This window comes from Apaloderma vittatum, unplaced genomic scaffold, assembly GCF_000703405.1.
Source record: "Apaloderma vittatum isolate BGI_N311 unplaced genomic scaffold, ASM70340v1 scaffold284, whole genome shotgun sequence".
NCBI lineage: Eukaryota > Metazoa > Chordata > Aves > Trogoniformes > Trogonidae > Apaloderma > Apaloderma vittatum.
Genome location: NW_009710749.1, coordinates 52,095 through 75,885, shown reverse-complemented (window position 1 = coordinate 75,885; position 23,791 = coordinate 52,095). Strand labels below are relative to the sequence as shown.

Genomic DNA, 23,791 nt, shown 5'->3' with positions numbered 1-23,791 from the left:
TTCTTTAGACTTTGCTTATGCTGTGATGTTTAGAAAATGCATAGGTGCTAGCCAATTAGGCCATATTTGTCTGGAGATGTATGCATGCATATACATTGAATAGTGCCACGCAGGATGCAGCCAAACACAAAACCCCTCAGCCAGCACTTGTACCTGAATCTCACAGAACCAGTGGTTCTGCACGCCTGGAGTGCATTACACGAGCTGGCCTCAGCTTGCCTGGTGTCCTAGTTGGCTGTTTGTTCTGAGCCAGGTAGAACAGGTAGATACAGGCTAGGACTGAAAACTTCATAGCTTCAACTTCACGGTTGGACTCGATGATCTTAAAGGTCTTTTCCAAGCTAAATTATTCTGTGATAAGGATCTTCTGTACACTGCAGGGAAAGCATTTACGCTGTCTAGCTGCAGTGCCCAAGTTATATTTCTAATGGGGTTTAAATGCAAAGCCCCCCAAATCTGTGTGTTTAATTTAGATGTCTTAATGTTAAGGGGTCAAATATCCTTCCCTGCCAACACACTGTGTTTATCTATCATAATATAAATTGATAATAATTTATCTTGCACATATGTTGTTAAATTTCTGTAAATAGGCTCAAAATAATTTATATTTTTTCTGGTTTTGGAGCAGTTTTATTGATTTTTCTGCATTGTTAATTTCTCAGCGCAGTTGTGTTTCATAGTGATTTCCTGAAAATTATTTCCCTCGTTTTGTTTCACTGGAAAAAGTATTAGTAGTGGTTACCTCAATGAACATGTTTGTATAGCGAATGGTAAAACTTTTGTTGAATGGGGTTTGCATCAGTAGCTGTCAGGGCTGCAGAAGATGAGTAGTTAACTGAGTAAGTAGTGTGTAACATTATCATTGACGGAACATTTCTTACCATTAAGCCTTCAAACTCTTATTCAGCTGTCAACACATGGGCACTTTCTGGAGCCAAATTCTCTCATGCTGTGCACTGCCTGCAGCTCGCCTGAAGCTCAACTTTGACTAAAAATGTTGATTGCGCTTCTTTTAGCCTTGTTCTCATTTAGCGTTAAAACCTGCTTAGACTCTCCCTTTTATTCTGTAAAGTACACATGCATGTGTCATCCCTCGCACACTTCTGATGTGGAGTTAAGGAGCTCAAAAGATATGCTAGTAATCTTAATGAATAATTGATTAGAAAGGAGTCTGGCAGTGTTAATTGTGAGGTGCAGCTGAGTGAATGCCAAAACAAAAGCTCTTCTAAATGTTTCCGAAAACCTTGTAAAGTCTTTAGCATTGAGCAACAGGGTCAGTGCACTGAAGTGGAATTTAAAGGAGGTTCTTGAATGTAATGGATTTTGACTTCCCTTTGTCATGTGCCTCAGTGCATCATTGATTGAGCACTCATTTGTTAAATCAGCTGTATTTTTTGCCATTTGTCGGAGCATAGACACTTACTGCAGCCTTTTCCCCATTTAAACATGGGTTTCTTGTCTTAATAAATCACAGGCGTAAATTAGTTTTTATCTAAGGTGATCAATTTTTCAAGCAGAGAAGCATGTGAAGAGGGTCACAAGGAAACACATTGTGAGCTTTTATTTTCTTAACTATTAGAACAAAAGGGAAAGATCAGGGAGACATTTTAGCTGGAACATCGATAATTCATGTCTTTAAATTCAGCTTCGAGCAAAATGCTCAGAAATGATTTTATTTGGAAAGCTCTAAATGGTGTGCATTGAAAGAGTAGTTCAAGGTAACCAGTGTTCACTCAGTTCTTGAAGAAATGAGCAAAGGAAACCTGAGGGTTAAGGAACAAGCAGCGTACTGTATGTTTGCAGTGATGAGAGATGCTTTCTGATTAGTGGAAAGGCTAATTACTTGGAATATGCAGGAGCACTGTAGGTGCCATGCATACCTGAATAGAGTTCTGACAGCAGGGCAGAAGAAAGAAGACCTTGAGAATGTGCCAAAAATGTCCCTTTATGTAAGCAGATGCTATTATCCTTGGAAGAGAATAGTCACTTATCCACAATGGTTATTGCTGATAGTAATAAGTTGTCTACGGATGGGCCATCAACCTCTGAGAAATGTACTTGTGCGGTATTTAATAGAACAATTACTTGTCAAATCTGAAAATGTTCATCTTGATCATAGAATGGCCTAGGCTGGAAGGGACCTTAGAGATCGTCTAGTCCAACCTCCCTGTCATGGGCAGGGATGCCACCTCTCGACTAGACCAGGCAACATGTGGGGACCGACTGGGAACCGAACCCTCAACCTTGATGTTGTCATTGTCAGCACCGCGCTCAAACCACTGAGATAACCGGCTCTGTACTTGCTGGATAAATGACCAAATCAGATTTATTTGCCAATTGTCATTGCAGCTTAGGGTCTGAGTGAGTAGTCCGTAGTTGTACAGGACTGAAGACAGGCTAATGTTTGGAGTTTTTTCAGTGCTGATACTGTTGTAATCAAACTTAAGTTTTAAGGAGCTAATTGCTTAATGAATAGCTAATCACCATTTTAATTAAATTAGTTTATTAATTTATATTAGGATAAGGAATATAGAACTTTACTTATGCTAAAAAGTCGTGTGTAGGCCTTAGCAGAAGCCAGAGTTGTGCAGGCTGCAAAGCTGGCAGGGAATGTTTTGTAGTTATAAAAGGTCTCACCGCACCTGTGATTTGGCTTTACTGCACCTGTGCTTTAATAACAATACCAGCATACTTCATTTAGACAGATCAATAGGTTGCGTTTCACGCAAGCATGCCTCCCTACTCCTCCATTTTTGTTTTGTGGTTAAATGTGGTCTCACCTCAATTACCAGCAATTGTATGGAAGTAAGATATATGAATATTTGTAAAGATTGGTTCAACCCTTATTAAGGTTAAAATTAATAGCGGACAGTGTATGCATGTTTATGTTAAAATATTATAACTTTGTAAAAGAGTGTATCAATAGATTGAATTTTTGTGAGGTATTCGAAGCACTGGATGATTTCCAAGCTTCCCAGTGCTACAATAAAGTAGTGCCTGCTTATCTACGTGTAGATAAGTTCTGTCGTTTTTGCGACCTTCCCTTTAAAAAATCGCAACAATGCTAGTACTTGAGTTAAGGTGTTTCTTATTCTCATCATTATGAAAGAGTTCTTAAAAACATATCTATGATTAAAAAGAAATGTCCTTCTGGGCATAGGCTTAAATGTTAGGTACACGTGGAAGTAACCTCTTTGGAGGATTATACTTTTAATCTTTTTAGAAAAGATTTTGAGGAAACGAAAGAAGAGAGGGGAACATGAAGGAAAGACTCTTCAGAAGACTGTGCAAGAGAAAAGCTAATCATGTTGACAGAAGAATTTAAAACTTCTCAATAGCATAAAGTTTATCACTGTAACTGCCTGGGTGTAATTAGAGCAAAGCAGAATGGAGAAACAAACTTCAGTTTTGACACCACCTGTTTTAAAAACCAAGCCTTTCTGCAAGGTACAGAATGCCTTCTTTTTCTGGTAGGAGCTGTATGTAAATGCTCAGCACCGTCAGACTTGGGTCCAAAATGAGCAGCAATGCAAATTCACCACAGAGGTGCTGGCAGGTAGAATGACAGTACATTTTCTTGTCTCATGGTGAATCATTCTAAGAAATCTATGACCGTGACTTTAATAAATATGTTTCATTTTGCTGGCAAGTGCACTGCATTGACACCTGCTAACATTGCAAAGGCTGTGTCATCGTGTCCCCCCCCCCTTTTCAACAGAGCCCCTTGCTCCTAGACCCGCTCTACAGGTAGCTTGTGACTTAAGCTGCTGTTCTTGCTTCTGATACTGTCAGGCGCTTGGGGACAGTTTCCTTTCTTCTCTCTCTCTGGCTCCCTAGGCTCTATCAAAAGTGTGAAGCTGAAACCAAACAAAGTAAAGCTTCAGTCCACATCTTTGCTCAGCCTTTACATGTACGTTTTCCTGTTTTGAGTTCTTTTAAACTGCAGCTATCAGAAAGAATAAAACAGTGCATCACCTAGTAGAGTACTGAAGTGATCATCCAAGCAATTTTCTTCTCCCTGAAGCCAGACAGCCAAAGCTTTTTATTACTGACTGACTGAACTTCCAGCGTCTGTCTGTCTAGGTTGATAGGCCACTTCGTTGTCATGATTTGTAATGTTAGAGGCTTTCGACTGTAGGCAAACCAGAAATGCTAATTTAAATACAACATTTGCATTTTAACAACTCTTACATAAGATATTAAAAAAACCCACCTCAGCAGTTTTATGTCACTTATTTTTTTGTGTGTGTTTCTGTAAAGCTTTAGTAGGCATTTGGCAAACTAATCCTGGAACTCTTAGTTCATGTGCCTTCTTAGTAAATTGTGTGGTTAAAAAAACCTTTTAAAGTCTGTACCAATATGGGGAACGACCATCCCAAGATACTATTATTTTTAGCCTACGGGATGGTTATTTTTGCTCTGTGTGTGAGCTGGACTGATGTCCTTTTGTGTCTGAATCAGAAATGAGAGGGCTGATGGCATTGTTGCCTTTTAATAGTAGGGCCTTGATTTGCCAACTGCAGTGTTACACAAACCTGCATTATGTGCATTCGCATTGTCTGTAATTGCTTTATTGGTGAAAGAAATAGTTTTGTATAGTTGTAAATAACCAAAGCAGTTATTTTTTTTACTCTAATACCTAGGTGAGAGTATGCAGCAAAGCTTCAGAAAAAAAGTAGGAAATCAAGTCTTTTTCACATGGAAATTACACTTAGAATGAAAAGGACTGGTAATAAACTGGGAGTGAGTAAACTTGTGGGTAAGGATCCCCTCTGATGAAACATACTTCCTTGTCTAGGCAATCAGAAACTGCTGTATTTCTCATTTGTAAGGTACTATCTGCAGAATGCGAGCAGAATCTACATGTAACACCAAAGTGAGGCTATTTAATCCTTCTTGTTACAGATACTAAAACTGCCCTGCAATGGGTAACTGTTAGTTGTTAACAGCTCATACTGGGTTGGTTTTTGTAGTTTTCAGAATGATTGCAGCTGGTAGATCGCAATGATATGTAATGCTAGTTTTTAGATTGTGAATCTTGACTTCTGACAGATCAGCAAGGTAAACAATGCATCTGAGAACTACTTAGAAAATCAGTTCAATTGTTAATCTTAGGATGGGTTAAATCATGCTGCTCCCTCTGTAATTCCCATGTTCAGGGTAGAGACAGCAGATATTTTACTTATTCTACAACTTCTGTGGAAGTCCTGTCTACCAGCCATCAGGTGAAACAGTTTATAAGTGTCGTGCACACAAAATAAGAAAATCCTAGAAATCCTCAGTAAAAATTAAGAGCTTTAGAGTTGTTTTGTCCCTTCACATAATGAGGTTCTGTGAACGTACGTGGCATGCCATTTAACTGAGTAATAACAAGATATTTCACTTTGTAAAAGGCACATATTCTGCTTGTAGACTGAGAATTACTCTGGTTACAGAGGACTGGGGCCTTTAGAAATTTAAGTACACAAATGGCCAAATCCTGTACCATGAACTTCCAGCCTTGCAGTTGTTCTTGGGGAAAAGCTGTGGCAAAGCCTGAGGAGGAGTCAGAAAGTGAGCCAGGATTCCCTGAGGACGGAGGAGGCTGAAGGCTCTTGCCCTGAAAAGGGGAAGGTAGAAATCTTGGGTAACATCTTTTGGTTGTTCCCTTTTATTAGCTTCTGTAAAGTAGGAAACACCTTCGAAGTTATTAGTGTCTTGCCATTTGTGCTCTTGGGAGCTCAAATCAAAAAAAGCTTTTCTTGTGGGGGCTGTGAGGGACATATTTTCGCTTTGTTTGGCTCCAGTCTCACATGCCAGCTCTCTTCCCTGCCTAGGCTTTCCCTGCTAGACTAGGGCTGTTTTGTTTTCAGAAACAATTTTCCCCCTCTGGAAATATTCTGTTATGTTACTGAATCAAAGATCCACATTTCAGGGCAGATGATTTAAATGCAAAACTAGTATTCATATTAGACAGAGGAAAAGCAGGCTCCTTCTGACAGCAAGTTTGAGCAGCATAACCCATACAAGAAATTGAAGTACAAAGAAAAGTTTTGTTTGCTGCCCCCCACTCCACCCCTTTTCTTCCTTTTTCCTTTTTTTTCGTCTTTTTTTTTCTTCTTTTAAACAGTTCTTTAGGATGCTTTGGCCTGAATTTTTATCCTTCTATGATTTATGTGCTCCGGTATGCCCAGAACACGCCGATGTTACTATTTTTAGGTAAAATTGTGCCATGCCATGTTTGTCAGAGGGTACTCCTGAGAAAGCTCGCTGCTGTGGTTGTGGGCTTTGGTGCTTGTTGCTATGCTCAACCTCATGGCAGTGCCCTGCCTCTCACTGTGCTCAGGAGACGTGGGCAACACTGGGCAGCCCGAGAGCCTTCCTAGGCGTCATTCCTGTCTTCTTGCAAGAGCAGGTGGTAGATGGGAGCCAGGCAGGATGCATCTGTGGAGGTGAGTTTTTCAGGGAGGTGAATTTTCCTCGGACTTGCCAGCTCAAAAAATCAGTGTAGACAGGGCTCTTTTGATGTGACAGCACTGTAGGTTCAACCAGTTTTCTGCATGCTTCAAAGCAGTTGTCAGTGTCTTCAGCAGGTGGAATGAGCGATTTGGGATGCTGTGTTGAGAGACAGGCTGCTGTAAGCAACACCGTAGCCCAGTAGGTCATCTGTGGCTTGAGTGATAGCATGCAGTTGGACAAATGCACCATTCTTTTATCTTGGATGCAAGATCTGTATCTAGTGAATAACGTACAAAAAAATGAACATCTTTGAAGCAAACGATTTAAAGTAAAAATTACGATATATTGAATTTCGCATGACATTGATAACAAGAACAGGGGTTTTGCTCCGTTCTACTACGTATGAGCAAACCCTTTCATTTTTTTGTTGCAGATGTGACTATTGAGCACATTAAAGTGTGTATTAAGAAGATTGTCTACTTCGAGGGGAACTCAAAAACAACATGGAAGTTTCATGCTCTTAACCCTGTGTTTGGACAGTAGGCTAAAAGCGGTGTGGCTAAGCACTTGCAAAACCACAAAAACGTGTCAATAGGAGAACAGCAGCAGTTTTTATTGATTGTATAGAATTGATGAGACAACTAATAATCAGTCTAGTCATGCTGAATTGGAGTTAGAATTGAGAAACAACTTTTCTGCTATAAGATAATTTGGTAACTCTTTAAACAGTTTAATGGTCTTAGTCATTAATGATTAAGTTAATGATCTTAATTGGTTAATTTAAACATAATCACATTTTGATCTGTTGGGGTTTTTTTAACATTAGTATGCTATGGTGTGTACTTGTCATTTCTGAGGCAGTTATTATCTGACATAGAAAGGTGGTTTATGGTCCTTTTTCCTTATTCACAGTCACTAATAACATATTCAGCACATGAATGTTCAGCGATTTATGCACAGTTCAGCTGAATACTATGATTTCCCATTCTAACTGTTAAAAACAGTTATCACAAGTTAACATTAGGTCAGAACAGAGTAGGCTGTTTAAGTCATATTATTGATTGCCGCTTTATGAAGATTTTCCTCAGTTATGTTTGAACTATCCGCTTTTATTTAGTACTGGCTTCTAGAAAAGGTGACCTGGCAACATAATTTGATTGAATTAATTTGTCTTGTTTTTGATGCTCATTTGAAAATATGTGCTTATATAGCTTCATTTCTTACCCAAATTATCTAGTTCCAGGAGTTTTGAAGATAAGGCTGCATCTTCAGTTACATCTTCCAAAGCAGAGAATATTACTTGTGCGCTACAGAAGTTACTGTGAAGTTAATGCTTTTGTTTATTAATTTATTAATGCAGGACATATGCTGGAATTTATGCAGATGTAGACAGCAGGAAAGATTTGGGCTTGCAACTGAGTTTTTTAATCAGTTTAGTTTGTGTGTGTCCTGTACACATTTCGTAGTCTGCTACCCACCCTCCCTGGGGGTGGATTGGTAGTGTACCAGCTGGTGTGTTCTGTTTGTAAAAATGTGAGATAATCACTCCTGAAGACTACAGTCGTAATATCTGTAGAAATTATTTGGGAACACTCAAAAGAAAGAATAGATGCAAGAACCACGTCTTTTTTTAAAAAAAAAATTTCTGGCTTGTTAGGATCTGCATTTTTATTTTTTTAAAATGCCATTGCTTTCATTGGCTGTGTATATGTATTTGTATGCATTAAGTTTCTGCTTCAAGAATGATTCTATCTGAGACGGAACTTGCTGGATTCTTGAGAAAACAAACCCGTTTTTTCCTCCCTCTGTTTAAACAGTGGTGTTTGACTCCTCTTGTGTATGTATTCATTATCTTAAAATAGAAGCAGCCTCTCCTCCCTCAACATTATTGTTGAATTCCCAGGCCTAGGAGAATACTGGTTGCGTTACAAGTAAATAATTTTCCATTCTGTGTGGTGGAAGAATCCGTCAATTAGTCCAAAAAGGGTTAATTATATTACCCCATTTTAAATACCCCTTTGCTTTGTGCGTCCTGTGTGTGCAAAAGAAGGCACAATCAAATGGCAAACCTGTGTTTTTGTTCCTTTTCAAAAATCCCTGACAAGCCCATGACACAGGCTACTGCTGTAGCTGTACATTTCTATTCATTATTGATGACTTGGGGCCAGGCAGGCAGCACAGAACAGAAGCAATATAGATTACCATATTGGGGGCTGGGTTTGGGGGGGGGGTGTGTATACGCGTGCGCACACACACGTGTGTGTGTGTTTTGGTTGGGTTTGGCCTTTGAAATACTCCATTCCGAGAGGAAAATGTGTCTGGAAATAATAGTCGTTCATTTTAGTAAAGCAGTTCAGGGTGCTTAGATTAAAGGAGAAAGGAATATATGACTGAACTCCCCCACAAACTAATTAGTAATGGCTTAACTTTTTAGCAGACTTGCAAATGATCGTGAAGGGTCCTGAGCATCATTATCCCAGGGGATTTGGAGGGTGTTTCTCACCTTACAGAGTGTGGTTAGTACCTTGGCTGATGGACATTTTCCTGATGAAACCAATACAAACGGTCTAATTTATCTGTAACAATAATTATGGGTGAACTGTGCTGTTGACTTAGTTTTCAGGAGGGGAGCATCTCGCTTCATGGATACCACAGACCAAACTCACAGTTTGGGTGAGTGCGAGAATTATGACAGCACTTTAGTGAATAGTTTTTAAGTGGGATTTCTGAATTGCAACTCACCAAGAGACCTTTGCAATACAGAGAAATTGTTTTACTGCTACTGATTCGTAATTAACCCTTATAAGTTATAACACTCCTGCCTATTATATAAAGTTTTTATTTTCTTCCATATGGCAAAGAAAGCTTGTACAGTGTTTTTATATTTATGCTGTTTGAGGTTCTTGGCTTGAAAAAAAATGAAGAAGATAGTAGTTCATTTAAACATAGTGTTTATGGTAGCAAAATGGAATGTGCTTTAGTTCCTATACTGATGGTGTGTTTATACAGAAACCGTACTACTTAAATAGTTTTCAGTTACAAGGAAAGCTATAGGAAGAAATAAGTAGAGTCAATTTTGATAGCTGCTTATAACTGTTCATTTTTGTTCGTTTGTCATAGCTTTTCTCTCAGGTTTCTGTAATCATTTTTTTTTTTTTAATAACAGGAAAAGTTGATTCCAAGTTTAGCTAATTCAAAGGTTATTGTGTTAAAATAATGTTTTTAACACGCGACAGAATAAAACTCGGTGCTAGAGGATAATTAGGTCCAGCTCACAAGAAAGAACAGAAAAGGCTTGTAGGGACCTTGCTCTGTTGGATCTCTGACTTCAGACATCACTCTTTCAATTCTGGTTTATGTGCAAGAACCCCTTAAAGTAAGACTGGTGTAGAGCATTGTCTTATTTTGGAAAGGAGAGGTGAGAAGCCATTCCAATGGAAGATGGGCACTTTGCTATTCCAAAAAGCAGTATCAGTCAAAGCAGAATGTTTGCTTAGTATATTCCTTCCATTTTTGTGGTTCTCATTTCTCTTGTTGTGACTCACTACTCTTGAATGTGTTTCAAAATCCGTAATCAACTATATGGCTAATTTAACAGTTCAACTTCCGTTTTAGGAGAGTCTTCTCCCTGGAAGGTCCCACAGCACCATCTAGTGTGTCATCCTTTCATATTGCCAAATGGTTTTGTGGTAGCAGAGGTGCTGAAGTTGGCACATTTTACTAGTAATGTCTCTTGGTAATTAAAATTAAGATGTGCCGGTTTCCCGACATAGAGGAGGAATTTAGATCTTTTGTAACTTTCTTCTGGCAGAAAACACACTTAAAAATTAGGTGGAAAAATAACTTTTCTAAATCGTGCGTGCTACTGCTTTTCTGTTTTCTGTGTACAAAACAAAGGAGAATTTGTGATGCATCCTTAGCACTATGCTAACATACCTTGCTCTTATCATACACCCCAAAGCATGTAACTAAGTTTATTATATCCTTATTATACATTAAACTCTTTACCGGCAAAGGGCCATGGCTATGCTTACAGACAGCCTGATCCTACAAGATGTGGGAACCTGTCTGCATTGTAGATATTACAGGGTTGTGTCAGAGTGATTTTTGCATTTATGAGAGGATTGCTCTGCAAAATGTATGGGTATGGGTGATTGAGAAGTTCCTTTCTCCCTTTTCGTGTCTTCTCTAGGGAAGACCCACCTAATGGTAGTGTATGCTGACATACAAAATTACAGTGATCTTGTTTTCTGTTGACACCACATGAGAAATAAATTTAAATAGGAACAGGCAATGGTGTAATGAGCTGGAATTAGGAAAAGTGTTGTGCATATGGGGAAGATTTGAAGGATTCTTATCAAGATGGGTGGTAAAGGAGAGGAAGAAAGTCATGAAGCCAGGAATGATGGTCCACCAAAGCAAATAAAGAGGAAATGGGGAAACAGTTGGAACTACACGCTCGGCAGTATCATGGAATCCACTGAAGATGTTAAGACTTGAACATGTTGCACAAGGAGGAGACAACAGAAAGTTGCAGGAAGGTGTTAGACAAGTTTGAGTGGGAAATCTGGCTTGATCCTGTAAGAGATACATGAGCAAAGGCCCACCAGAATCTCCTTTGGTCACTCGCAGTGCTGCGGAGCTGCTGCAGTAGCAGGAGGGTGCCAAACTTGGCAAGTATGGCCAGAAGCAGATTTCCCAACAGCACCCCCCCACACTTAGTTTAGGAGCTCTTCCACGCTCTGCCAGACAGCTGCCATCTAAATATTCTTAAAATACTGCTAATATAGGTTGTGAGGTTTCAGCATGTTTGATGGAAGCACTTATTTCCACCTCTGAATCTGTCCTTTGTTGTATTTTGTGCATCGTTCCAGATGCAATTCCATTATCAGCTGTGAAGCCCCGAAGAAGTTTTGGTAGTTGCTTTAAAACCTCAGGATCCTTATTACTGTGTTCTTAACTGTTCTGCTCTGTGTAAGAAGAAAATGTCTAATGTGCTGAAGATGCCCTCTGCTGGGAAGCCAGCAAACTAGGCTTATGTGAGGTTCTACCTTTCAAAAATATTCTTTTCATGCTCTCAATTTAGCTCTCAGTCAAATACTGGAACCTCACTCCTCAACTCTACTGAAAAAAAATCCTTTCACCTTTTGATTTTATTCTTTGCTCTCAGTCTGTGACAAGTAGTGTTAGTGACAGTAGTTCAGATCACTTCATTTCTTAGTTTCTAGGTTCTGTTGTGTCTGGCTGCTTGTACTCCTTTTGAATTAATTTTCATTTCATACTTGCATAAAATGTATGTGAAGGGAATGTCTGCAATTAGGAATTATTAATAAATAGTGGAAATGCTTGTGATTTCTACTATTAACCAATTAGTATGCTTTTTAGTATATTTTTTAAATTATTTTTGTTTCCCTTCCCACTGCAGAGGCCACTAGGTCAACACAATAGAACAAAGGTGATACAATGTCTGGAACAGTTCATGAAGTGCTGTGCATTGTCTCATAGGTGATATGAAATCTGGTTCATTTTGTCTCTTTGGTAAAGCAAAAAACATTTTCACATAGCACTTTAATTTTACGGTTTTGTTATTAAAATCCAATATTGGCCTAATTGGATCAGTTGCAGCTATTGTTGTGGTACATGTTTATAATCATAGCTGAATTAGGATTATGTAGAATTGTGTTTTCAATTTTATATTGTAGTTCATTGCCTTGGTGTTGTACAGTATTTATGAATTTAACAAAAATGTCTAAATTTAACTTCATGTTCTTTTAAGTACCTTTTTTCCTGTTATTTATTATGAGGAGGATGGGTGTATTTAGTATCTTAAAAAGCATCAGTTCATAAGCCTTTGTTCTTCCCAGAATTCATATAAGTCATTTGGTGTAAAACAGGACGGTAAAGAACTAAGTTAAATATTTTATTTTGAAGTACTACAGTGGTATAAGCCTTCTCAGAACCAGCGATGTCATTGGAAAAGAGATGTGTGGTAGGAGACTTAAAGGCTTGTGTTTTGCACCTGAAATGATTTTGAAAATCATTAAATTGGAAAACAAAAGGCAAATGATTATTTGACATCAGAAGCTTCTGTGATGTCCGTGGGGGAACAACACGGGGACATTGAAGTTGCATTGTGGGGCAGTGACTGAAATTACAAGCACACCACTAAGTGCAGTTCTAACTTAATCTCTGAGGTTGCAAGAGGTAAAACCAAACGTGTATGTAATGTACGTGGACATGAAATTGAAAAGTGGTAAATGTATGTTTTATTGTGGAAATCTAGTTCAACATCTCATTCTACAAAATTTTGCCATCTCCAGTGTTGTCTTTAAGTAGGAACAAATGAACAGCATAGTTTGTATAGCTGTGCTTACACAAATATTAACAACTGTTTACACAACCCAGAAAATCTTGTCTCAGTCCTTTACAGCCACTTGATCCAAATACTAGTACACTGAAATGTTTTCCAAATAATTTCAGTTACAGACTTGAAGTCATTGCCTTAAAATGGTTTAGTACTCGAAAATTGGGATATGCAAACTCAGAGTTGCCTATGCAACCCTGTTATCAGACCCTTTTCTGTTATGCCCCTCTTCATTCGGCACATACCGATGATTCCACAAGAACTTGCCTTGTCCCAACCTGACTTTTCATGGTTTTTGGGTCTTCTGGTTTGGAACCAAGTAAGTATGTTTAGCTCAGGGTCTTTTAACCTTTTTCTGTGTTGTCTGTCAAGAGATTCTGCATAGTTCTGAAGAAGGTAAACAGGGACAGGTGGAGTAAGGGAGAAGGCAACTGGTTTCTGAGAATTTTTGCTGGTTATTCAGGTATGTGAAAGGCAGTAGGAGTTATTTTTCTATGATGTCTACATCTAAAGATTACTGCAAAGCAGTTCAATGTGGGACTATACTTTAAACTAGTTTATTCAAGAATACACATAATGTGGTATCACAGATAATAAGCACCGTTTTACACAGCTGTCGTGTCACACTATGGAGTTGCGAGCTGTGACCAGTGTGAGGGGTGAGGGTAGAAGGAAATTTTTACTCCTTCATTTGAATAGACAGAGACTTGGCTTTGAGTGCTGTCATGGTCTTTACAAGCCCTATGATGTTCTTGAAAACACTGAACAGTAACCTTTTTTGACCTTTAGGAGAGCTCACTTTTTCTCCTCTGTGATGGTACCAGAATTCTTGAAAACATCTGTTTCTCTGTATTACATCAGAACTTTGGTACTAGCTGATAGAAATACTTTTACAGAGGCAGAGTTCTCTTTTTCAAATGTAAACCATTATAAAGTTATATAAAGTTATAAATAAAGCACGAAATTTTTTTAGACACTCTCCCAAGCATAAAAGCCAAGAAACAAAAGATGTAAGAAGAAATAGAAATTTTAAATGTTTCAAGGTGAAGATTTTTTTTATTTTTTTTTAAGGGGGGGGTTTGCTCTTTCTTTTCTAAAAAGTGCTAGTAACTCTGGAAATAAAACAATATGATAAATACAGCTGCATGTAGATAAACTTTGAATTTCAGTTCTCATTCAGGCTTGTCTTCTGATTAAATTATCCAGAGTTCATAGCCATTTTTCTACCCAGTTGACTTTTTACTAAACTTTTTTCAGCTTATAACGTAATGCTGCTTACGCTTTTTGTCCTTTAATATCCTACTCTGATGAAGCATTCAGGAACATCTGTAGCTTTAGGTACAAGTAGATAATTGATATCAGAAAATGCACGTTTGTTTAGATCCCTGGTTACAAAAACCTTTTGTTTTTTCTAGCTCTACTTCTTAAGACAAATTAGACATGACTTTGGTTAAGGATTTTTTTCATTAGTAATTGCCACATCCATGTCATACTGATGACCTGTAAGAATGAAGAAGAATTGCATGGGAAATCTGTGGGTAAAGGAAATGAAGGAAAGTTCACATGTATTTCATGCCTCATTACAATAATCCTTACTCATCTTCTGCCATGTGTCCCTCTGGATCTGTGCCCACCTTCTTGTTATTTGCATAATTTTTTCTTCACGATTTGCCATTGTAGTTTCATTATGTGACTTTATTTTGCTGTCTGATCTGGCAGCCAATTACGTGTATTGATTTTACATATTCTTTTGCAGAATAAGCACCTTCTAATATCTGTTCCACAGCAATGTTGTACTGGATGAAATCTATAGACAAACTCTTACCATCTCAACAAGGCAAATAACAATTGAATGGATCTTCAAGTACATCCTTGGTGTTAAAGTATTTATGCACATGCTTGCACACACAAACCTGTGTTTAGACTCCCTTAATTTCATCATCTTTGCTCTAAAAAGAAATGTATTTAGAGGTACCCAACTATTTGGACTCCTGTGTTGTATCAGTGTCTTGGGCTCAGTTTTTTCTTCCCTTTCCACTAAAATCATTGAAATATATTCAGTCAGTCTTTCACATCAGAGGTGTAAATGGATTTCTTGAAAGTTTTTCTGCTGGTAGCAAACGACAGTCACTTTACAACTTTGACTCCATTGTGGGCAGCAGTTGGAAAGCTTAACACTCCACCCGAACTTTGAAGATGCTAAAACTGTGCAATGACCTTGCATTCTCAAGGGCAGATGCTCAGCTTCTGCTGGAAGTGCTAATCTACAATCTGTTTATCTCCATACACTATGTATTTGACAGCACTTGCCTGGAAAGCAAGGCAGAGAAAAGCATTACCAAATTTACTTTTTCCTCTCTGATGGTGTTAGTGTCCAATGGACTTAGAAATTATAGAGTTTATTTTCATTTTTATCTTCCTTTGTGCTTTTCAGCCCGTCATAGTCTTAGAAAGCAGCCACACTGTCAATGAGAGAATATGCTCATCTTTGTGAAGCCTCTGATGGTGCGTGAGCTGGACCATGCGGAGCAACTGTTTTCTTTCAGCTATTTTGTATTCTGAGTGAATCAGATTTGTGTTTTACCTTCCAAATTAAAATAGTCATCTGTATTTTCTATCAGTAGGCTTTAGACTCCGTGTACTTTATGTAATATTCCTTAGTGAGTATGAATTGAGATGCATCATATAAAGCTTATGAGCATATCGAGGAGCACGTTTCTAAAGAAGAGGTAACGTGTTGAAGCAAAGCAGTGTGTTCAGGGAAAGGTATACACACAAATTTACCATATTCACGCAAAGCCTTCTTCAAATCTGGTGCTGAGTTGAGAATCAAATCAGTTGAACCTGAAGAGAAGGTTTTGCGCATAAAAGTATGTTGGATTTTGCGTGTAACACATAAATGGGCTTTTTGTGCACCAAATGTGTTCTTTATAAATCTATCAGTTAGTCTGATAACAGAGGTTCCCTCCCCTCACAAGTCTTGCCTTGCTGTAAACTATCGTAGGCACCACGGCACGACTGACTGAAAAAAACTGTTAGGCTTTAATGCAATCCCTGTTGTGTTTTTTTTTTTTTCATACTGGCACTCCTTATAAAAATAAAACATTAACATCAAATTACTCTGATTCAGCAACAGCCTCTATTTTTTACTATGAACTTGTCTGTTCTGTCAGGTAATTGTTTAGCTTCCCAGGGAATTGCTTATGTGTTGCAAATGAGAAAATTCAACATTGTAAATCCTTGCTGTGGTGAGGCAATGGGAAACTTGCCTCTGATTATTAAGATCACCATATTTTATAGCAAACTTTTATAAAGAATTGCTGGAATTGACCTTCTGAATACTAGATTTCCAACAAGCTCGATCAGAAACCTATTTATGACGTATATGAGAATTCTCTTCCTCTTCCCTTAGAGAATTATGAAGAAGTGTTACTGTCACAGAGGCAATGTTTCCTTTTGTGACATATGCTTTGAATTAGCAGTGGCTGTTGTCCGTTGTGCTAATATCACCAAGTTTTTAAAGTAGATATATATATCAAGTCACAGGTAAACAGGAAGGACACCATCTTAATTTATCAATAAGATAGAGAGGAAGGTTGTTTTGTTGTGGTTTTTTGGGTTTTTTTTGCCTTTGCAAGTTTTTTTGTAACATATAAAAGCATTATGAAATGTACTGAGGCATGAAGCACGTAAGAAATGACTAATGGTACAGAATCAATTAGTTCCTTCAGATTTCGAGGGGAGCTGGCTGTACTTACCAGCTGGCAGTGTGCTCACAACTCCCTACATTTAATGCTCATTTGGGGTACTGGTTGCTTTTGGCCTAGCACATCCAGCTCTATTCGTGCTCCTCTTTGCTCATGCAAAGTTCTAAAGGTGGAATCCTGCTGTGGTGGCGTTCTGCCATCCTGAAATTACAGTGAGTATTAGGGAACACTCAGGCACTTGGTAGTATTTGAGCTGTGCAATGTAGTTGTCAATAGGGCAAGAGGAAGAAGGAGAAAGTCTGGCCCACATATTCTTAATAGGAGTTCGTAAAAGCTGGAATTTGGTCTTTCTGAAGTGACTGTGTTACATCTACATTATGCAGATCCTACTGTCAGTTCTCTGTTCTAAACATCATAGATGCAACTGTACAGAAGTGTCAGTTCAGTGCTCAGTGCCTCCTCCCTTCCTCAACTTTTGTTTCTTCCTCTGCAGCTGGTATACTTGGACCACCTATATTTCTTCATAACTGTTATCACCATTTTGGTCTAGGCCTCCCTGGAAACAGTGAGTGACTCCCTGAAGCAATTTGTATTGCTTCTACTTCTTCTCTTTATAGTATTTTATGATCTATCTCAGCTGTGATATATTTGCAAAAGGATAAATTATAATGGATAGCTAGGCTATGGGGCAGTCAGATATGGTGTATATTATTTACTTCAAAATACATTTTTAAATTCTGCAGAGCATTCAACTTGCATAGCTTAACTGTTGCCTCCTTGATCCTTCTCGTCTGCTATAATTTGTGGCATTTACTTGTTGCATTTTGGTTTAAGAACACAACAGCAACTCTGTGTGCCTTAATGGGCTGTCTGGATTCATGACTTTTTGTGGACTCAGAAAGCAAATACAAACCCAGTTGTATAAGGTTTTTCTTTATATTAACTTCGAAAAGAGTGAAGTTAAGCTGTGTTACTCAAGATTAAAAGAAAAGCAAAGGGCAACTGTTTTGGGGAGGTTTTTTGTTCAGTTGTTCTTCAATTAGAGCTAAAAACAAACAGAAAAACTGCAGCCTTTTAGATGGATGTGAGCAAGTTCTGTCCTTTAAACAATAAAGTTTGTGAATAGCTGCAAGACTAGTTATTCTTGAGACCTATCTGGATGAAGAATAGTCTTGGCTTAAGGAAGTTCTGAGCAAGCTTTGTAAATTAGCATGCATTAAATGATAGAATTCTTTTATTGAGCAATAATAAAATATTGAAGTCAGATGGAAGGATGATGGGGAATTGCTATTTACAGCTGTGAAACTGATGCATGTCATGTTAACTCCCAACCCAAACAACTCATTTTAAGGTTTGCTCTCATGAAACTTAAAATCCTCTATTTTGTCCAGTCATCAGCTTTAAACCTGCTTCTTGTCAGTGAAGACAACAAATCTTTTTGCTTGCGTCTGCCTGGGGGATGTGGAAAGCTGAGGTGGTCCTGTGTGATTAAATTAGATGAAAGACTTGCCTTCTACCAGTGAGACGCAAAGTCTAATCAAGTGAAATGAGTTTTGAGATCTCAGCTCATTTCCTTGGGGAGTATCAGTTTACATTACACAGTCACGACACCTAATTCATCACAGTTGATGCGGCTTTTGCTCAGAAGAGGACCTGGGACTGGGTAGCGTGGGACTTGATCGCAAGTCTTCCCCTAAGGAGGAGCAGCCTAGTGAAGTTAAGATACAGCACAGTGAGAGGAGAGCTTTAATGTGTTTTTTAAAATAAATGATCTATATTTCTGTACATCAGATCTTTTGGAACAGAGGGGGTATGTGAAAAATGGGGAAAGCTAAAGGTAAAAAAAAAAAGATACTTGGCACTGAATATAGTTTATAAAATGATCGCGATTCAGATGTTACAAGAATATACAGTGAAGAGCAAAATTTAGCTTCTTGTTATTTAATTTCTGTGATGTTGAATGATGTTTGTTTGTTTCCATGCGCTAAGGTACAAGGAAGTAAAGATTATTCTGCTTCACTGACTAACAGACTTGTTTGTTTGTTTCTTCCAGGGCATTGTTATCACTCCACTTCTGCTTCTGCTTTTTGTAAGTATCTTGATCTTAAGATGTCTTTTTACTGGATAGTCTTGTACCTATTAGGCAGTATATTTAAGATGTAAATTTGGGTGATTTAAGAGTGCTTCAATAACAAGGAAGATTCTTCTGGTCAGTATTTGAAATAAGCTGCCTCCCAGAAAAGCTATAAAAGTATGTCGCCATGAATGCAAATGCTACCTACACGTCATTCTAAAAGGATCAAACCCTGTTGTTCTTGCAGAATTACAAAACTACATATGCTATTAGTTAGGCTGGGTAAAACATAAACACCTGCCAAGTAAGATGATCGCTAAGTTAGGAAAGTTCTTGGAGTGCTTTCACATGCAGGAGCTGGACAAGATTGTGCTGATCCAAAATGGATGATAGGCCGATTGGGAAAGAGAAATAGAGCCTCGGTTTTGGGCAACTAAGCCCATGGGTGTTTTTGTGGTAGAGGTTAGTGAGATAGCAGCAGCAAGACAAATTACTGGAGCCCCTGTATATCACTAAGTGTGATGCTGCTTCATTCCTGTTAGTTCAAGATTTTGTTTTCAGTTGTTAGTCTTCCATCGGGGTCTTGGTTCTGTATGATTCATGGCAGAAGAAAAAGGAGAAGACCAATTTTCATGTTTAATGGAGGTATGGGTATTAGTGTACAGTGAGGAGGTTTTAACAGGTGGGTAATGGTACTCTAGTAAGTCCCTTGTCAGGAAGTTGTGGTGCTTGAGGATTTGCTGGCACCAATGGTGTGGTGCAAGTTACTGAGGGCTGTAGCTTTGTGAACAGCAGGGAAATAGGCTGAAGCACTTAAAGGATTTCAGGAGACATATACATTAGCTTTTGTGTTTATCTCACTGTATGTGAGCCAGCGCCCTGGAAAGAGGGGTAAGTGTGAAGTTAGTCTGACCAATTTGTAAATGTCATGCAAGTGTCATGCTGTTTATAGTAGGGATGCTTAAGCAAAATACGTACTGTATACAAACATAGCATATACTAAACTGACATAAATAGTACTGTGAGCTTCAGTAAAGCTGTGTGGGATGATTTTTATTTTACTAAAACGAATTGTAATTCATCTGATGTAGCTATGTATACACAAGAACTGCTTTGAGCATATCGTACATGTCAGTACACACTAGCAAACCTTTCTTGATATTACTGGGACCCTAGACTTAGTGTTGGTTAAAAAATATATAGCAGTTCTGAGAAAAATGGATGTTTTGTTATTCTTTCACCAAATACATTGATTCTAGATGGTCTGCCTCACTCTTTTCCTGTCCTCTTTCCTCCTGTATGGAACCTGTTTCTTCGACAGTCATTTATTTATCCAGACGCCTGTGCCTTTGTTTCTGACTAAAACTTCTGCTTTTCTTACTTTTGTTCACTGGCAACTTTCACTCTGCTGAGGTGAACCTCGCTCTACAGAACCAAAAGGAATATTTTCTGTAGAAATTGAAATGTTAAGGAGGGCTCTGCATACCTTTTCAAGCAAGATAAAGATCTTTCCTTTGGTGACTTTATGGACAGATAACAAGATATATTGTCCCATAAATCGCAGTTTTCACTGTTACTTCTCAACAGACATCGTAAAACTTTATGTGTGCAAGAGCAGGAAGGCAAAGCATATGCTTCTGTTCTTCCTACCAGCCCTGGAGACACTTGTAAGAGAAGTGTGTAGAATGCACATTAATCGCTGTGTGGTTTGTAACATGACTCGGAGCTGTTCTTCTTGAGGAAAATAACACACATGAATTATTTTTTCATTGGAGTGACAGACTAGTCTGGGGATGGGAGGAATTAACAAAAAGTGTATTTTTTTGGTCATAAAGCCCAAAACTTGAAGACATCTCTTGGGCATATATAAATATTTAAAATTCCTTGAGATCTTTACTGAAGAATTGACACATGAAGCACAGCCATTCTGGTCAGCCCAGCAGCATAACTTGCTAGGATGAGGTCCACCTTCTCTGAAGGTTCAGTTTAGGCAGTGGCAGATATTTAGGATAGCAAACTAAACTGTGCTCTGCCAGTCTGTGGTTTGGACTGCTGATTTTTTATTTTTTTTTCTCATGAACCTGTCTGCTTTTCCTTTGAGTTTCCTTGATGCATCTGGCCTGCTCAACACATAGTGGATTCAAGCACACAGTTCATATCCTTGTTTACAACCTGCTGCTCTATCATTTCGTGTGGTGCTGTGTAGTTACTGTGGAGCGAGAAACACTGACTAGTAGATTCCTGGTTAGCTCTTCTGGGCCATTCATTAGTTCAGTCAGGCAACTTAACCTTAGTGCTTAATTAATAAAGGGTGTGATCTTCAAGTTTTAAGATAAAATTCTCATTTGCCTCAACAGTAGTTGGGCTGGTGGGACCTTTGAAGTCAATGCCTTCAGTGAATTTTAATTCCTGAATTTGGCACTTAGGAACATTAACTCTTCCACAGAGCCACACTATGATAGTTTGCATGCTATATTGTATTAGAGATCAAATTTGTTAGTCTCTTTGTGTACAGTGCATAAAATACCCTTGAGTATTAGTGCAGCAAGAAATAAAATACATTGTTGTCCGTTAGCTTGCTTTTGTTATATAACTTAACCTGTGGTAGCAGCTATGGTTTAAAATTTGCCCTCTGTGCACCAAATAATATAATGTTTTGAACTGCATTTTTTTTGTTCATAATTACCTAGTAATGTAAATATAAATTGTCTAAACAACATTGATAAGACATGTTGAAGCTTTTAATAAATAATGCATTTAATGCAAATAATTTATCATCTTAAATGAATGGTGTTGAACATCAGAATGTCAGTTACATTTCTGAAAAGTGTATTTTGACGATGAAGCTTTTTGTGTAAAGAGGTTCTGATTGATTTAATGAAACCTTAAATAGTGTGTGCATAATTACTGGACTGTATCCTTGTGAGGATGCCTACCTAGACTTTAAAGAATAGCTGCTTTCACCATGGATGCCTCTGATTAACGTTTTGTCTGAGAGAAGCTGTTCAATCTGCCTTCCAGATGTGTTATTCTGCAGTATCATGTTAACCCTTATTATTAACAGTTAATAAGTTATATTCCTAGCAAACATATTATAAATGGGCAATGTCCCATAAACTATATGTAATTGATCAGAGTTCATATATGTGGGGAGCATGGGTGTTGAAACAAAGTGCTGTAAGATACATCATTGTCAAGTTAACACAAGGTTATGCTGTTCACATTTCTTTGCAACATTTGCAGTGTTTCGTTAATGATGATTAGGAGGCTGTTTGCTAGAGTGTTCAGAGAAGGGTGCTCTCTGTCTTCCTCTTGTCACATTGTGTCCTTAGCTGAAGCCAGAAGTGACAGATGGATCATGAAATTTTTTAAAGCAGAGAAATAAGTTTTATTTTCTCAAAGGCATTGGGGAGGGAGGGGGGGCAGAAAACCCCCACTAACTAGAAATTGAGGTGTAGACTAACTTTTGCTTTTAGAAATAACTATACTGCTTATCAATAAATCATGACTACGAATAGGTTAAGTAATGCCTGAGGAAGTTAGTCACTTGGGTATGACTGTCCATCTTTATTTATCATAGGACTTGTTCTATATATTCAGTTTAGTTATTTTGTTTAGCACTTATAATAACATGGTTTGTAATAACACTTTATTATTTGTCTTTTTAAGTATGCTGCATTTAGGCACAGAGGACATTGTAGAGAGGTTGGTGCTGGTCTCTTCTCACAGGTAATTAGGGACAGAACCAGGGGGAATGGTTGCAAGTTGCAACGGGGCAAGTTTAGGCTGGACCTTAGGAAGACTCTTCACGGAAAGAGGGGTCAGGCACTGGAACAGACTGCCTAGGGAGGTGGTTGAGTCGCCATCCCTGGATGTGTTTAAATGTCGCTTAGATGTGGTGTTGGGTGATATGGTTTAGGGGTGAACTTGTAGTGTAGGGTCAGTGGTTGCAGTCGGTGATCTCAAGGGTCTTTTCCAACCTGAATTGTTCTATGATTCTATGATTTACATTAAATGAAAGGTGCCATCATACAGTGAAGGTAATAGTGCTATGATCGCTTTAATAAGGTGTCACCACCTTTTTTATGCTGTCTTGTTCGAAAGACAGAACTTCAGGAGCTCTCCAACTCTGCAACAGTTGTAGTTGTATCATCTCATGTGTCTTTAGTTTGTACCTTTAGTCAAGAAAACCTGGAATGCGTACGAACGCAGGTTGATTTTCATTGGGGAATTTCGTATGCCTTTGTATTGCACAGCCAGCCTGATGCCCCTTCAAGGTCTTGTCTCGGTTTTGCCCTGGAAGCAGAGTGAGCCGAGATACTATAGTTCTGTTGAACAGCATGATGCGAAGTGACCTTTCTTATGTGAAAAGTAGCTCTGTTTCTTTCTAGCCACATTGGGACAGAGTCACCCTTTCTGTCCTTAAAGGCAGTTGAGCATGTGGACCGACAATTTTACCAAGCCACACAAACTTATGATTTTGCTGATTCTATTTGGAATCAAAATACAAGAACTCAGCCATCTGCACACCTGTTGGAGCCATACGTGGTGCTGTGGTTTTTATGGCCTGGTGTTCCAGCTCTGTCACCTTTTTGGTATTACCCTTGCTGCTGAGACTCAGTGACTGACAGATGTGGTCTCTTCAGTTGTTGAAAGCACAGCCAGTTAGCTATCAGAGTAATAAAATTCAAGGTGTGTAAATCTATGTATTTTTATTGAAAGCTATCAAAGAAAATGTTAGAGGTACGTGAGTATTTTACTTTTTTATGTACTTTGCATTCTTCAGAAACATGCCTGCAAACCAGTTAACATGGAATGTTAAAGAGCCAATGCAAAATTCATGTATATTTTTAAAAACACACTTGGGAAAAACCTCCGTGTAACTGTCATGCGTTGCTCCCATTCTTCTGTTTAACCAGAGAAGATTACCATGACATTTGTGTCAAAATGGAATCTTCCCAAGGCTTTATCAGCTTGCTCCTTTTTTTGATTTATTCAGCGATATTTTTCTTATATCTTTTCAAATTTCTGAATTTTATATTAAGTATTTTTATGGTGGCATTGTACCAGTGATGCCTTGAGTACTAGAAGGTAGCACTGCTGAAAGATTTCAAGAGTAGGAAATTGTGAAGAAAGTAGGAAGAAGAAAATTCTGTTCAAGTATTGCAGGGAAAACTGAAGTAACTGAGGGATAAGGATGTGAATGAA

The 23,791-nt window shown here is 38.3% G+C and overlaps 1 protein-coding gene across 1 annotated transcript in view; it reads left to right on the top strand.

The window, feature by feature from the left end:
* SLC10A7 (solute carrier family 10, member 7) overlaps positions 1-23,791 on the top strand; it is a 142,290-nt gene that overhangs the window by 73,542 nt on the left and 44,957 nt on the right. The window contains exon 6 of the mRNA XM_009867366.1: positions 18,563-18,598. Coding sequence (XP_009865668.1) covers positions 18,563-18,598 — 36 coding nt within the window. The remainder of the gene's footprint in view (positions 1-18,562; positions 18,599-23,791) is intronic.